The 17683-nt window shown below is 45.8% G+C and overlaps 1 protein-coding gene across 2 annotated transcripts in view; it reads right to left on the reverse strand.

The window, feature by feature from the left end:
* FNDC3B (fibronectin type III domain containing 3B) overlaps positions 1–17683 on the reverse strand; it is a 289175-nt gene that overhangs the window by 95426 nt on the left and 176066 nt on the right. For both annotated transcript variants that reach the window (XM_082223929.1, XM_082223928.1), the window contains exons 5-6: positions 15459–15702; positions 10779–11078 (exon numbers count right to left, since the gene is read on the reverse strand). In XM_082223929.1, coding sequence (XP_082080055.1) covers positions 10779–11078; positions 15459–15702 — 544 coding nt within the window. The remainder of the gene's footprint in view (positions 1–10778; positions 11079–15458; positions 15703–17683) is intronic.

Below are 17683 nucleotides of genomic sequence, written 5' to 3' on the forward strand. Positions count from 1 at the left end.
GCAAGGAGGACAAGCCCTACCATTTAAGCAAAAAGGCCAGCTCCAACATTTATGCAGGGCGAAGGGGATTTGCAGGTATCACTTCGGGGTAAGTAGCATGCCAACCGTCTTGTTTATTATTATAATTTTCAGAACCACGGCAGAGGGGTTGTCAAGTGGAATTTGCTGCCTGAGGCAGCAAATGTCTTGGGCCTCCTCTGTATGTAAGTTCAGCTATTTTATCACAGACTAAACTCCTTGGCAAGATTCACAGAAACACACCCCTGGCGAAGCACCAGCTGTCAAGCAGAAGAGACCCTGCCTGAAACGATGATGCATCTTTAAGCTTTTAAATAAGAGTCCTCCTTGTATACACTAGGCTAGTGATTTATTTACAACAGGGAAATCTCTTCCCTTCTACATACACCTTCAGCCTGCCTGCCCACAGCTCTAAACGTCCAATTTTTCCTCAGCCAGCAAATGCATTTTCTTCTCCTCCACATTTCGTCATCCATGACCCTGGTCAACAATGGACTTTCCTCTGAGAAGGGAGGTGACCTTCCACCAAGAATTACACTTTCCGTGTCTCTTTTGCTTATGGCATGGGTAGGCAAACCAAGGCCTGGGGGCCAGATCCAGCCCAATCGCCTTCTAAATCCAGCCCACGAATCAGCATGTTTTTACATGAGTAGAATGTGTGCTTTTACTTAAAATGCATCTCTGGGTTATTTGTGGGACATAGGAATTCGTTCATTGTTTCCCTTCAAAATATAGTCCGGCCCCCCACAAGGTCTGAGAGACTGTGGACCGGCCCCCTGCGAAAAAATTTGCTGACCCTCGGCTTATGGATTGGCAATTGGAACTGCAAGAGGCATTCGGGTGGCCAGATGTGGTCCCACTGCGGGCAATCGCTACAACCAGCCTCGAAATCGCTACAACCAGACTCAACATCAGCCCTACTATGTTATTTTACTCCTCAGAGTAAGAACATAAAACCAACAAAAACCTCATCCTCCATTTTATTAACTGCAGCTAGATTATTAATGGCAAAAAAATGGGATGACTTTAAATGCGAATCTTTTTGAAGTCTGAATCTTGCAAGTACAGTGGTACCTTGGGTTAGGAACTAAATTCGTTCTGGAGGTCGGTTCTTAACCTGAAACTGTTCTTAACCTGAGGTACCATTTTAGCTAATGGGACTTCCCGCTGCCACCTATTCTCATCCTGAAGCAAAGTTCTTAACCTGAGGTACTATTTCTGGGTTAGCGGAGTCTGTAACCTGAAGCATCTGGAACCCGAGGTAGCACTGTATGGGACATGGTGCTTATGTACAAATTAACCATTTCACAAAAGGAATATCGACTGGGGCTGGGGGAAGGCTCACACCTTATATATGGCATGCCATCCTTTTACTGACTTTGTTAAGACAACTGATCGTGCTTTTCACCGTCCATCAACTCAAGGAATCTTATGGAGAGGCATGTTCATTTGACAGCCATTCTTGGAACATCTAAAACTACAACCATCTTTCCTGTACAACCACTAAGCTCTCTTTTCCTTATATGGGTATGTTTTGTTACTTGAAATTCTTGTTGCTGGCATCTGTCTGTCTTGGGAGACAATGGAAGAATGTGCCTTTGGAGGCAAAGTCAAACTGCTGGAAGGATGCAGCGACTGGCCTGCTGTGACAACTTTAAAACAGCAAAAAAGAAAAGAAAAGAGCTAAGTGTTTAGTTTTGCTTTATGATCATGGCTGGCATTTAAGGCTGGGCATCCAAATCTGTTTCCTAAGGAAATAAGAGGTTGCATAAGGAATTGGTCTAACTCCTTAGAGATAATTGGTACCACCAGCTGCACTGTGTTTTGCAAAGCAGTAGCCAGATTTGTAAGGCAAGCCACAAAATCCTATTTATCCCATTGACTATCCACACCACTCGCGAGATAACTGAGATCTTATCACCAAACTATGGTTTGCTATTATGCCTAAACCAATATCACCCAGGAAACCATGGTTTGAGATGGTCAGCAAACTAGGATTTCAGACCAGAGATTAAAGCTAGTTTAGAAAAACTGTGGTTTGACACCACGTCCAAAACTCAATCAACAAAGGTCTAGCACTGTGTCTGGAGATTGGCAGGGAAGGTTGGGGCAGAGGTAAATTGCACAAGCCATAGTTTGCCAGTACATTTTCAAAAGCAAATCATGATTTCAATCACTGCACTTGGTGCAAAAATAATTTAGAGTAATCTCTGAACCAACCCCTCAGCTCACTTCAGACACCCAACCATGTTTAATGAATCATAATTATGGCTGGCCTGACGTTTGAACTGATAAGCTGTATTTGCAACTGGCTGACAAACCTGAATTGGAACTCGTGAACTGAAGGCAGTTTATAGAGACGATAGTCCGTGCTGTCTATGGTTTGGCACAACACATGAACTTACAAGCTACAGCTATAGCCATTGCTACACTCCCAGAGTTGGAAGCACCATGAAGACAGAAGTGAACTTACAAAGCCTAATGGAAGGAGAAAAGCAGATCTAAGCCATGGTTTAATAGATGTGTGCTCCCATATTGGTGAGTCAGAATACACAAAACTGACCACACTCATATCCTGCATGTTTGCATGCTTTGAAAGAGCTCATGAACCTTGCCACAAATGACTGCAACTATCTGGGCCCCTGCTCAGCCTCTAAGTGTGTGTGTGTGTGTGTGTGTGTGTGTGTGTGTGTCATAAAATGGCTTAGGGTGGGGAAAGAAGAACATTACCTATCGACACTGATGTGACAGGGACCTGTAGCTCATTATGCAATGCTGATTATTCCACTAAGCATGTTACCTGGACAAAAATCACATTTGCCCACAGGGATGGGAAACACATTTGTCTGAGTAGCTAGAAAGTGCAATTTCCCCCCACAACAGGTGCACTAGCTGTGGGGAGAAGATCCTGCAGCAAACAGCTACCGTATTTATTGTGCAGAAAAACAACAACCATGTCGTCCGGAAAAGCCTGCAAAATGTTGCAGTTGCTTTTCAAAACCTCAAAACTCTGTTAAGCAGCCTGCCTATTACACGGAAACCCTTCCCGCTTCTACTCAGCTCCCTTTCCTACTTTACAGTGCAAGCAGAATCCAGTCCCAGAGAATTTCAGCACCAGTTATGTATAGGGATCCTGAAGCACCATTCCTTAGCAGCTTGTGTGGCAACAAGACTGTTGTTGTTTGACAGCAACACGCCTGCCAAAATCACATCGCAGAAGCTGGCTCTTCAGATTGCTCCAGAGATCCAGAAGGAGGCTGCCAGCTGCCATGTCATACACATGTCAGCTAAACCGTGGACTTCATTTACAAATACCGAATGCTCCTTTGCTTGATTTTCCTCTTTCTCAACAAACCACACATTGCAGCTTTGTGAGAATGTGCATGCAAAAGGCTGCGTTTCGAAGCCTCCTCTAAAACTTATTTTCACCCCCATCGCATTTTGAATAGCTTTAAAATTATTTAAAAGGTAAATAATTTTATCAGATATTTTGCCTGACTCGGACTAAACCAGCTGTAAAAAATATTATTTCGTTGCTCCGGGTACAGCAGGACTGGGCTTTGTTTTTAAACTTTCGCGACTGTGAGAGCGCACGCTGACCTAAGCGGAGGTGATGCTGGATTTCTATTAGACATGGGAAACAGATCAGGGTCCAGCTTCAGGACCACTGCAGCCGGGGCTTAAGAAGAGTTTGGATTTGATATCCCGCTTTATCACTACCCTAGGGAGTCTTAAAATGGCTAACAATCTCCTTTCCGTAAGGAGGGGATGTGGAGATTTAGGGTGTCTAAGCTCTTATGTTGGGGGAGAAGCCGGAAGGGGCCACTCCCGGAATCTGCAAGTGACTAAGGCGGACATGAACTTTGGGGTTCTGCACTGTAAATAGTTTGCACCAAATTAAACCTGTTACAGATAGGTAGCCGTGTTGGTCTGCCATAGTCAAAATAAAAAAATTCCTTCCAGTAGCACCTTAAAGACCAACTAAGACTAACTTAAAGACTAACTAAGACTAACTTAAAGACTAACTTAGTTGATCTTTAAGGTGCTACTGGAAGGAAATTTCAAATTAAACCTGTAAATGACAGGTCGGAGTCCTGCCTGGTTACTCACGAGCAACCACCACCAGCACCTGACACTGCCCTTCATCCATGGATCTCAGGGTGCTTCACAACATAAAATTACAAAAAACAAAAAAACAAGATACATAATAAAAATAAGAACAAAAACAAACCAATAATCCCCACCTTCCACAAATGCACTTGGTTGAAGAGAATGTTTTCGCCTGGCGCCTAAAAGTGTACAATGAAGGCGCCAGGCGGACCTCCCCGGGGAGAGCATTCCACAAACAGGGGGCCACTGCTGAAAAGGCCCCGTTCTCGTGTTTCCACCCTCTTGACCTCTCATGGAGGAGGCACACGAAGAAGGGCCTCGGATGATGATCGCAGGATCTGAGTAGGTTCATATGGGGAGAGGCAGTCCTTGAGGTGTTGTGGTTCTGAGCCATTTAAGGCTCTATAGGTCAAAACCAGCACCTTGAATTGGGCCTGGTAACTAATGGGCAGCCAGGATAGTCTGGCCAGGGTCAGTGTAATATGCTCAAATCATCCTGCCCTGGTGAGCAACCTGGCTGCCAAATTCTGCACCAGCTGAAGTTTCCAAACAATGGATACAGAACACAGCTATCATTTGAATCCAGACTCTTTAATCCAGCACCCCACCACAAAACACTCTCAGCGCTGCTATGGGAAACGCTTTAAGAAAGAGAGCAGAATTTTCTCGGTGAGGTGCAATTTACTCTAACTCCAAACGTTCTTAAATAAGTAGGTTTGGCTGCTTAACCCAACCCAACTCAAGCGATCTCTTGCCAGCTTCTATGACTCCAGTTGCTGGTGCCACACTGTGTGAACAGCGGACCTGTGACCTTCTGAGGGTCACACAGTTTTGTATTATGTACCTCCCTTTCCCCTCTCTGGGCCATTTGGACAAAATTAGTTTGTGTTTTAATGGGGCTCATCCAAGAACTCCTCCTCACAATATCCTGCTGAGAAGATTGTCAGGTGCAATGGCAAAATGTCCTAAGTAAATTTAAATAGGAAGACAGCCGACCCACAAGAGGCTTTTTAAACATCCCCATTCTGGTGCGTTTGGCTCTAAGCCTTACAGGAAGAGCTTCCATGGCTTTGGGAAACGCACGTTCTTTGCCTTCACTGGGAAATTCCTCCCCAATTTTCCACTTCAGAGCTTGCAGGGTATCCAATCTAAGGAGCTGACTCTTCGACTTGCAGTTTCATTAGGAAGCATACTTTGAAAACCAGAATCCGAAAGGCAAGACTGTCTTCTTCCTTTTAAGATTATCTGGAAGGGCAGTAAACAAATTCAGCCTCCTCTCAGACGCACACCAATTTGATTAATGTTTCCTGCATTGTTTTCTGTCCTTTCCTTTGTGCAATTTTAACTCAAAAGCACTCCCTAGCTGACCCAGTGAACGTTCCAGCACTTGACTTCATTCCGTTTTCTTGGCATTTCCCAGCCACGATCATGCTCCACAGCTGTGCAGCCTGCAGAACTTCCCAGAAAAATGTAGCTTCAAAATATCTCCTAATCAGAGCCAGGGCAGAAGAAAACAAGTCCACTTCTTTTAGGTGAAGAATGGCAAAGGAGAAGCAACCAACTTCCATGAGGTCTGGCAGCATGCTCCAAAGAACTTTTCAAATACAAAATAATAACCTCAGGTTCACCGCCAAAACATACAGTACTTTCACATTTAGATGTTACAAATGTCTTCCTTTTATTTTCACATGTTGTCTTCCTCCCCGCCCCTGAAACACAGCAGTTTTCAATATTTCATAACACATACCCCAAAGTAGCTGGAGAATTTTGGTATGGCTTTGGCCTAGCCCCAGAACTGGCATTCGATTAGTATTGAGATTTCCATCTTTGGTCAGAATTACAGCCATGCTGCGTACCCAGAAACACACATGCTGCTCCCTGGTATCGCAATGTAATAAAACACATCCCGTTTAACTGATGTGAGCACTTATTCACATGAAAATCAACACAAATATATCCATCAAACAAGCAGAACTACTCAAAGAAAATGGCAGAAGTTTCTGTCCTGTGAGACTGCTAGTGGCATGTTACAGCTTCTTCTGTACCAAATGCCTCCTTTAGAAATTCAATAAGTGCCCGCTTTTCCCTTGCCAAGCACTGGCCTGGTATTTCTCCTGCCAGCTTCCTCCAGATACCGCCCCTCCCCAATTTGCTCTCGGTACCCCACACCTCATTTTGTAGCAAGCACTGCTCCGAATCAACCATCAGCGCTGCATCTCCCCACCCAACCATTTTTCTTAGCCTCTGATCCAAAAACCAGACTGAACCATTCTTAAGGATAGGACAAGGGCAGGGAAAGAAAGGGGTGGGGCAAAGAGTAAAGTGTTTTTTAGGAAAACACAGGAAGTTACTAGAAATTGCTAGACAACTATCATTTGCATGTGTGTCGTGCCTAGGTAAAGGTAAAGGGACCCCTGGCCATTAGGTCCAGTCATGACCGACTCTGGGGTTGCTGCACTCATCTCGTTGTATTGGCCAAGGGAGCAGGCGTACAGCTTCCGGGTCATGTGGCCAGCATGACTAAGCCGCTTCTGGTGAACCAGAGCAGCACACAGAAATGCCGTTTACCTTCCCACTGGAGCGGTACCTATTTACTTACTTGCACTTTGACGTGTTTTCGGACTGCTAGGTTGGCAGGAGGAGTGACCCGTCGCGGGGATTCGAACCGCCGACCTTCTGATCGGCAAGTCCTAGGCTCTGTGGTTTAACCCACGTCCACCCGTGTCCTCTCGGTACCAAACACCTCATTTTGTAGCAAGCCCCGCTAAAAAACAACCATCAGCACTACATCTCCCCACCCAACCATTTTTCTTAGGCTGTTCCAAAAACCAGACTTGCAAATGTCACTCATCCTCATCCCTACCCCCACCCCCGAAAAACACAAGAGAGAGCCAAGCTTCCTCTTGCGCTGTATAGCCTCCAGTGCTGTATAGCACTGGCTATACAGAGGTTATACAGTCATACCTCGGGTTACAGCCACTTCAGGTTGTGTTTTTTTGGGTTATGGACTGCCGAAACCTGGAAGTACCGGAACGGGTTACTTCCAGGTTTTGGCGGCCGCGCATGCACAGAAGCGCTAAATCGCAGTTTGCACATGCGCAGAAGCACCAAATCGCAACCTGCGCGTGTGCAGACGTGGGTTGTGAATGCTGTGGGTTGCGAACATGCATCCTGCATGGATCACGTTCACAACCCGAGCGTCCACTGATATACATATATGACGCAGTTACATGTTCATGTTTAAAACAAGGACAGCTGAACTTGCGTGCTCAGGAATATCAGCTCATTTTGAAGCCCCAACAGCTGGTGCCCGATGCAAAAATCCCAGTTGTTCTACAGAGAGCTAGCTTTGCCCAGGAAAATTAAATTAAATCTACTATTTCCTGCAGCATTAAGCGCCGAGCCAGAATTTGTTGAAAGCAAAAGCGAGATTTGAGAAGCAGAAAAATTCAAGGCAGTGCTTGCCTGTGCCACTTTTGCCATCGGTAAATTTCGAAAGGGATCTTTGCGGAGACCAGTGAGACGGAAGCAAACAAACGCCGAAGCACAATGCCCCTTTGAAAAAAGCGGGGTGGAAGAACAGCTACACTCCCCCCCCCCTGCCAGCTTGGGAAAACAAACCAAAAGAAAAGAAAAGCATTCATTTTCCCCCTCTTGAAACTTCAGCACTAAGAGCTGCATATTGGAGTCAAAGGCAAGGCCAAGCATTCCAACCGGGGAGAGGAAGAAAGGCGAACCTTTGTAGCTCTGACATGCAGACCCCATTGACGTGAGTCATCACTACTGGAAACAAAGGGGAGCATTGTGAACCTGGGCACAGGTGTGCCATTTCATAAATGCCTTGGGGGCCACTAAGTCAGAAGGGGAAGGAGACCTTGGCGATAGCAACTCACCAAGGGTGCCCACCGACTCTGTGTTACATGCAAACACTTGCAGCCTCTATCTCAGATAGGTAAAGGTAAAGGTACCCCTGCCCGTACGGGCCAGTCGTGTCCGACTCTAGGGTTGTGCGCCCATCTCACTTAAGAGGCCGGGGGCCAGCACTGTCCGGAGACACTTCCGGGTCACGTGGCCAGCGTGACGAAGCTGCTCTGGCGAGCCGGCACCAGCGCAGCACACAGAAACGCCGTTTACCTTCCCGCTATAAAGCGGTACCTATTTATCTACTTGCACTTTAGGGTGCTTTCGAACTGCTAGGTAGGCAGGAGCTGGGACCGAAAGAGCCATTCATCGCTCACCCCGCCGCGGGGATTCGAACCGCCGACCATATGATCGGCAAGTCCTAGGCACTGAGGTTTTACCCACAGCGCCACCCGCGTCCCTCTATCTCAGATGCACACTCTTAATTATGCAATGTGTGCCTGCAGTATTAGGACAACATGCTTGCAACTCAGAGACATGTCAGGATTTTTGCAAACCAAACAGCTTCTGCTGCTATTTTGCATAGGAAGCGGCCTCAAACCAGGTCAGCCTAATTGTACATGTAATCCAGTATGACTTCCTCTGACTGGGAGCAGCTCTATCATAACCAATCATATCATCATAGAATCTTAAGAGTTGGAAGGGACCCCAAGGGTCATCTAGTCCAACCCCCTACAATGCCAGAATCTCAGCTAAAGCATCCATGGCACATGGCCACCCAATCTCTGCTTAAAAACCTCTAAGAAAGAAGAGCCCACCACCTTTTGTGGGAGTCTGTTCCACTGCCAAACAGATCATAACTGTCAGAAAGTTTTTTCGAAAGTTTAGTTGGAATCTCCTTTCTTGTAACCTGAAGTCAATGGTTCGAGTCCTATCCTCCTGGGCAGGAGAAAACAAGCATGCTCCCTCTTCCATGTGACAGCCCTTGAGATATTTGAAGATGGCTATCCTATCTCCTCTCAGTCTCCTCTTTTCCAGGCTAAACATACCCAGCTCCTCTATGTTGTTATGATACCAGGGATGGCCTGACCCCCCCAAAAAAGCGAACGAAAATTGGGATCTCCCCCTTAAAAAAAGCTCTACAAAGTAGATCACTACAATTTTCCCCCCTAGGAGTAGACTGCAGTCTTTTGGGAGTTGGACGTCCCTTATATATCATATGATAATATAGGCTACAGAGGATCTTTTTCCATCAGCTACTGCCTGATATTTTCAAGTAGAGAAGCCAAGAACACAGGACAAACATAGCACTCCTGGGCATAAGAAATGGCTTGGGTATGAAGCAAATCAATGGGTAGGGCACCTCCTGCATCTGTTACATCCACTCCCTGATGTACGCTTCACTCTGTGGCCTGAGCAACTCATTTGTTGTGTCTGGGAAAAGAGGAAACGACCACAGTTGCCAGATAGCTCCAAGGAAACATCCTTCATCGTTCCTGCAAGTGAAATGGGTGTAGACCTCGTAGGTGGTGAAAGGGGTGTTTACTCGCATATGTACCCAGAAGAGCTTCAGCCAAAAGGTGTATTTTATGCCGAAAGAGGGCTGCTGGTTTTGCATAATCATTTAGAACGTGTAGCACCCAGGAAATCTGAAAACATGGCCCAGTGTCCATCAGCTGGAGAGCTGAAAGTCAAAGTGAGCCAAACTGAGCTGGCCCCAAATTATATCCTCCAGAGATTTGTAGACATTCAGCATGTTTCCTGCTTTAATCTCCAGGAGAGGCAGCATAATGTCTTTGGTGGGGGCGGCCATTGTCGCTCGCATACAAATCTGTAATGGCTACAAATTTGAGTTGAAACTGATGGGGGTAATATTGCAATGAAGTTAAAAGACTTGCCCTCTACTCCTTATTGGGCAGGGGCTTTTAATGCATATAGAAAAGGTTAGCTTTTTAAAATTAAAAACTATATAAAACTATGCATGGGGCAGAGAAAGTGGACCCAGAAAAGTGCTTCTCCCACTCTTACGACACCGGAACTCAGGGCCATTCCATGTAGCTGAATGTTGGAAAGGCATGTGCAGGCAAAATGGAAGTACTTCTTCACATAGCTAAACTCTGGCATTCAAATCGCAGCTTGGAATTTAACAAAGCCCACAGGTAGCAGTTGCGCATAGTTCCTTGGGAGTAAGTCCCAGTGACCTTAATAGAATTTACCTCCAAGTGAGCATACATGCAGGGAAGCTGTCTAATCTTATGTACTTCTTAAAATACCAAGGGAGAAGATTTGAAGGAGGCAGGGGAGAAGGGCAAGAGGAAGTTCCATTACACGAGCAGAACACGGCACGTGCCGCATTAGATACAACCCAGAAGGTATTTTTAATGCTGGTACAAGACAGCATTCAAGGGTTGTTTCCGGGATTCACTATAGGCGGAGTGCCGATGTTTTAACCTAAAAATGTGACCAATGTTTTTGCCAAAAAGGACAAAATACAGGGACCTCCCTTTAGCTACAGCTCCCTGCTGAGTGTACAGTCTACGGGAAAACCCAGGTTTACTGTGTAATGCACAAAGTGGCTCCACAAAGAGAGAACAGGCAAAGCTCTATCCAACCTCCCCTGTCCCAATCTTTTCCAAACTTCAAAACAAAAGCAACTCGGCTTACTGCTTATGCGACCGATGCTTCACGAATGACATTGCTGGCCCCTTCAGCTTAGTTCATTGAGAGTATGGTTTTTTAGGTTTTTAAAAAACTGAAATATATTACAAAGAAGCACCAGCTAACTTTACCGTGCAGTTCCTGCTCGCTTGACTTTGGACTGCTTCTTGCTCTGCGTTCGGTTTTTTTCACGACAGGCACGGCTGCTCCTCCTCCTCCTCCTCCCCCGTTCGCGGCTCCGTTGTGAGCCTTGATGGTGCCATTGTAGACTGGGGAACAGTTTCCTAGATGGCTCTTGTAGATGGACGAAGGGGGACTGTTCAAACGGTTTTGGCGATCGATCTGCCGTTCTTTGATTTTTTTGTGCGGTGGTTTGTTGTACTGATCTTCCCTGGTTATGTAACTGGACATTCCATATAGTGGTATAATCTCTGAAATTTACAGAAAGGAAACAGGTTCAGCTTAGACTCCAAAGCCAGCTTCCTCAGCACTCATTTACCACCACAATGAAAAACCCTGCTTGCGTTCCCACACAACACTAAACTTATCAGGACCATGAGATTTCCGGAAGAGGAGCTTGCAGCTGCTTTCCTCCTCTCAAGCCCTCTTTCCTGCTGAGTTGAGCTAAGCCAAGACTTGGAATAACAAGTTATCCAATCCAGGAGTGGTGGTGAAGCTCTAGGTCTCACTAACCTCCTGCTGCTGCCGCTGCGCCGCCGCTGCACGATTTCTGAAGCAAAGTTCTTAACCCGAGGTAATATTTCTGGGTTAGCGGAGTCTGTAACCTGAAGTGTCTTTAACCTGAAGCGTATGTAACCCGAGGTACCACTGTACATGCAAATGCTTCAGCGTCAAGTCAAGGTGTCTCATAGAGCCAGTAGGCATGTGTCAAACCTAGAATATTTTTTATTTCAGGTTTTCAAACATAATGTCAGCAACAGCCCTAAAAATGCAGATGCCTGAAATTAACATTTTGCACCACGAGCCAATCCTGATAATCTTGCCCATTCTTGTCTAAAAAAGAAACTGGCCATCCTTTAATTTGAAAATGTCCTCCGAGCAAATGCAGCCAAGAACCGCAGGTGACCACAACAACAGATGTTTTGTTACAACTTGTACCGTATCTTCACTGAAGAAGCTGAGAGGGAGGGAAGGAGGGGGGCTTTCTTCAGTTACTACATTCCTACGTGGGCACCTCCTTTGCTAGATCCCGGTCATTCCTTTATATATTTAGCACATTTGCATCGAATTTGTGAAGGGCACAGAATATGCTCATCCATGCACATCTGCTCAACTGCAAAACACATCTTCTGTAGTTGCAGAATCTGGGATATATTGCAGCACAAAATGCTAGAGTTGTAAGCATAGCTTATATAATGATACGTGGACTTTTTCCAAACTTGCTCCAGACCTAAAAGCATATCCCAAGACCTAAAAGACTTTCAAGCACCGAGGAATGAAATGGAAGACTACTATTCATAACTCTCTGCATGGCAAAGCTATGCCTCTCATGTCCTAATTCTAAACACATGTCAAAGGGCTTTATTTCCATAAATTATAGGTTGGGCCAAGTCAACCTTCACCTAAATTTACTGTGCGGCATCTGAAACTCCATGGGGAGGCAGGAGCCTCTGACCACAGGGTTAAGCTCAGCATCATGGCATTGCCAGTTCCTCTGCAGCCACATGGAAAACGAGCGGTAATGCCAGGCATAGCTGTGTACACTCATTAAGGGCTACACCGGAGACCCTGCTCACAGTTCTCTCAATGAAAAAGGAGGTAAGAAATGCTATGGGGAAAGTGTGGCTTTTTCAGTACAATGGTACCTCAGGTTACATACGCTTCAGGTTACAGACTCCGCTAACCCAGAAATATTGCTTCAGGTTAAGAACTTTGCTTCAGGATAAGAACAGAAATCGTGCTCCGGCGGCGTGGCAGCAGGCCCCATTAGCTAAAGTGGTGCTTCAGGTTAAGAACAGTTTCAGGTTAAGTACGGATCTCCGGAACAAATTAAGTACTTAACCCGAGGTACTACTGTAATGGCCCCATATATATGCAACAGACTGCTCACGGAGCCCCTCTGGAGCCCAGGCTTATAGACTTAGGAAAAATGTGCTTTTGTTGGGGGGAGTTACTTATTTATAGCTTTTATAAATCTTAGGTTTTACGTTGTCTACTGAGTATTTTAGGGTTGAGTATATCGCCATAACAAACTGTTATACTTCCATCGTGTTGTTTCATTCATTCATTTAATAAATGTGTATTCCGCCCCATACCCAAAGATCTCAGGGCAGTTTTATGAAAACAACAGTTGATAGTGAAGCATTTTCATCTGCACCAAAGGCTATATAGTTCATGGGACTCCCACCTAAAGGAAGCAGCAATCCCATCAGTGGGGAAAATGAGCTCTGAAAAGATGTGATTGTTCAAAACACCTGGGGCGAAGGGACTTAGCTCAGGGGCAATAGCATCGGCTTTCCAAGTAGAAGGTCACAGAGACAATATCTGGTATCTCCAAAGCACGGCTAGCAGAGTCCCCTGCCTGAAACCCTGGTGAGCTGCTGCCAGCCAGTGCAGGAAGTACTGACCTAATGGTCTGACTTGGTATAAGGCAGCTTCCTATGTTGAGAAACTCACTGCAAAATCCCTGCTGCTGTTTTGAATTCTACCATTTGGGTATGACGCAGATTAACCACATCTATCAGAAACAATTCTGCTCTCAATTGCTTTCAGTTGCATGTCTTGCATTCTGATGACATATCTTAAATGGGAAAGGGTCTCCCTTCGCAGCACACATGAAGAAGAGCATCTCTGATGCAGGAATCTGCTCAAATCTCTCACACACAATAAGGATGGCCCTGTTACCCTCAGGGACCATGAGACAGTTTCACAGTGACCCACTGCACATTCTTTTCGAGAAGCAGGCAAAAGATTGTTGTTGGGAGTTGTGTGTTTTTTGCAAAATAAATAAATGACACCTCTCGTCTTTTCCATTTTTGAGAAGTCACCAGCATGACTTCACATGACATGAGGGATAAAGGTGCTTTGTCTCTTTCCATTAGCGACCAAACAGGGGACTCGTGTTTGCTTCTTTCTGACAGTGGTCCTTGCCTGCAGGGCAAGGCTTGTCAAATCTCATTTTCTTTGCTAACCTGACTGCAGCTGGCTAAACACAAACGCACCGGACAAGCACAGCCACCACCCCTCGCCCGGATGGTAGGAAGCCTTGGTCCTGAAGAGTCCCTCAGATGCGCTTACCCAAGCCTCTTTCTGAAGGCCTCCAAGAAAAGCGATTCCCCATTTATGACAAGCTAGGCCAAAGGCCGGTCTTTTCTCACAGCCCCGAACCAGATATCCAACAGCAACTCTCAGGCAACTACTATCCAGAGGCATCTTGCCTTCAGCTCCCCTGGTCTTATAATTAGGAATTTCTCCCTAACCCTAACACTTCATCGAAAGCAGTCCCTTCCCAGCCAGCGAGCCCCTAACAGTGCTACAAAGCTCTAAAACGACTGGAGTCGTGAGCAGCATCACTTCTCTTCAGTGTGAGGAACTGCGATATGAAAGCTAGGAGCTTAATGGCACTTTAAACCTAGGTTATGGGCGCAACAACGGAATGTCTAGGCACACTTTATTATAACAAAAACACAAAGCTGAAAATGAACGAACTGCAGCTAAAATATTATGTTCGTTTTTCACCTGGTCTAGTCCGTCCCCTGCCCACCCACCTAATCTTCTTCAGAGGGTCTCTTCTCCAGTCTTCAGAGAGTAGCTGGAAGTGGGAAGGCAGAAAAAGGTCCCCTTTCCTTCCACCCTGCAGTTTTAATCTGAAATCTTAGGTGCAGTACTGTGCCCAGAGCTCAGAAACTGCTTGCGCTAATGATATAGTAAAGGTAAAGGGACCCCTGACCATTAGGTCCAGTCGTGGCTGACTCTGGGGTTGCTGCTCTCATCTCGTTCTATAGGCCGAGGGAGCCGGCGTACAGCTTCCGGGTCATGTGGCCAGCATGACTAAGCCGCTTCTGGCGAACCACAGCAGCGCACGGAAACACCGTTTACCTTCCCTCCGGAGCGGTATCTATTTATCTACTTGCACTCTGACGTACTTTGGAACTGCTAGGTTGGCAGGAGCTGGGACCGAGCAATGGTAGCTCACCCCCATCACGGGGATTCGAACCGCTGACCTTCTGATTGGCAAGTCCTAGGCTCTGTGGTTTAACCCACAGCACCACCCACATCTCTGCTAATGATATACTCTGTCGTAAAATGCGCCTAGGACAACAGGAGTTTCGAACGCTGCTCCTCCTATAGCTGAAGGGGCAAAGTGCAACATTTCACGGCAGGTCCTGACTTTTACAACTTCAAAGCCTGGTATTGATAATGAAGCAAATATTGCAAACATTCTTTTAAAAAAACCTTCCCTGTAATACACCTGTAACTTCAATCAGCTTTGTATTGTACACATTTTGTTTCTTTTTAAAAAAGAACCGTGCAAAATACGATCATGCTGGGGGAAAACAGCAAAATACACGAAATCTAGATGGTTGAAGAGGCTCACTGGGTAGGGCAGAGTCGCTATGCTTTATTCCCAAGAGTCAGGTGGCTGTTGCTTATAGGAAGGAGAGGGTGATGCAGAAAGGAGGGCAGCATGGTGGAAACGCATTGGCAGGATGCTGGGTCGGCTCTGCCGGTGTGTTTGCAATGTGCCCATCTCCCTGTGAGCAACAGCGACCCCCCTGTTGGGAGGCTAGCATAGCACCCAGCGAACTGCTCCTGCCAGGCTAGAAACCCCACACCAGTTGTCCTCTTACCTTGCTCTCCGTAGATTGTAGGGGGGAGATGATGCTGAGGGAAAAACTGGGGTGGCATGTCTCCAGGCCCAGTCACCGGTGGGTAGAAAGCCGTATGAGAGTTATGAATGAAATGCGGGTGGTGAGTAAGATACGGGGGTAAGTGGTGGGTCGGAGAAATGGCGGAAGGGTAGCTGGGAGGGTAGCACTCCGGAGACTGAGGTGTGACCACCACCCTGCGAACACCCGTGTTGTCTTCTATTACCTGCAGAAAAAGAGGAGGCAGCAAGGTTGATATAATGGATGCAATTCACAGGTGAAATAATTTTAAGATGCACAGATTTTATTCCCATTAATAATAATAAAAAGCTTTTCATGGTCAGGAAGAATAACGTCCATATCCAAGCGCCAGCACTTTTGGCGGTAACGTCGTTCACGGCAGACACTCAGGCAGCCACACTAATTATAGCAAGGCATTCCGTAATTGCTTTATCAATGGAATTTTGAATGGAGATCAAAGGAAAACCGAAATACGTGCACCAGCGGCCTCTTTGAATGGACAAACCTTGCCTTATTCATGAACACCGAACAGCATGGACAGAGCTAACGGTGAACAATGCATTATTTATTTACAACAAAACAAAAAACCCAAAAGCGTAAGAATCCACAGTTTCCTATAAAGGAGCTATAATGGGCAAATGATAAATTAGGGCCGAACACTGCCCATCTGTGGATATCCTACCTGAGAATACCCCTAATCCTGGAGCCACAGCTGACCCCTACACCTCTTTTTAATTAAATCAGCTCATTCACCTTCCACATGTCCCTGAAGCACACAAGATGTGCCTGACGTCTACTTTGTACTGCAGAAAACGCCCAGTTCCAAGTTTTAGATGGGGTGTCTTAATAGGGTTCATGTCCCATAATGGGCATCTCCTTGGCCACTGTAAGAATAAAATGTTGGACTAAGTGGCCTGATTTAGCAGAGATCTTCTTACGTTCGTGCTTAGCTCTCCCCACTGAAATCAATCGCCAAGAACTAAGTTTTGGCTAGGCTATGCGTAAAGTTTTTGACAAATAACGGAATATTACTTTTGACTCTGGGTATGTTTTGGGGGAAAGTTCTCTATGGGGAGATTTAAAGTTTATAGTCATATTTGTAAAAGGTAAATTGTATTTTCATTGTGACCTTGGGAATTAACGGAGACTCAATACATTTGAACAGATTTACCCAAGACTTCATAAAGAAATCATATCTGCGTTTCCTTCAGGCTTAGATAATGTTCTGTCTGACTTTACAGGTTCACGCAGCCCAGCACTTCGAGTCTATATAAGCTGTGAGTTCCTCCCTCTGTCCGTCCCAAGAGAACAAGGTTTTCTGGACTGTGTTGGAAACAGAGCTGGGCCAAAAAAGGAATCACTTTTCACAAAAACTTCAGCCAGCTTTGAAAAGTGTAGTCCCTCACCCCCCAACTTTCAGTGAATGTTGAAGAATAGGTAAAACATAGGCCAACTTATTCATAGCCACTTTTACTTCTGGGCAACCTTATGAAGGCCACATGTTGGTGGGGCCAGAGGCAAAAGTAGGAGGAGCAAAGAATCATAGAATTGTAGAATTGGAAGGGACTTCAAGGGTCATCTAGTTCAACCCCCTGCAGGAACCTCAGCTAAAGCATCCATGACTGATGACCATTCAAACACAAATGTAAAAACTGTCTTTCCACAGTAGGGTAGTTTCTCCATATAAACACACACACCCCTTCCTCTTTATGCTCTACCCAGATGAGCAAAAGGCATTACCAGAATTCAAAGGCCCATTTTAGCCAGGTAAAGACAATAGGGGTGCAACAGTGGAACAACAGTGAGGAGGTGTGGTCTGGGGAGATGGGGCATGGCTTAGAGAGAGGCCCAAGGGTCAGAGAGAAGTCTGAGGGCAACATCTGGCCCCGAGGTTCTCCACTGCTACCCTACATAAAGCAATTCAGCAGAGCACTCCAAGGTTGACACCACCTCATATAGTCAAGTAATCAAGCCAAGAGAGGACACCCACACTGTGGCCACACAGCAAGCTGACTTGAGCAAACCAGAACACACACAAAAAACCAGCACCTCAGCAAGCAAAGAAAAGACAACAAATAGAAGGGACTCTGTATTGACACCCTGTGACGTATGTTTTTGAACTTCTGGGTTGCAACTTAACAGCGGTATTAAGCATAGATAGATAGATAGATAGATACACATACATA

This window comes from Podarcis vaucheri (assembly GCF_965113315.1).
Source record: "Podarcis vaucheri genome assembly, chromosome: 5".
Classification (NCBI taxonomy): domain Eukaryota; kingdom Metazoa; phylum Chordata; class Lepidosauria; order Squamata; family Lacertidae; genus Podarcis; species Podarcis vaucheri.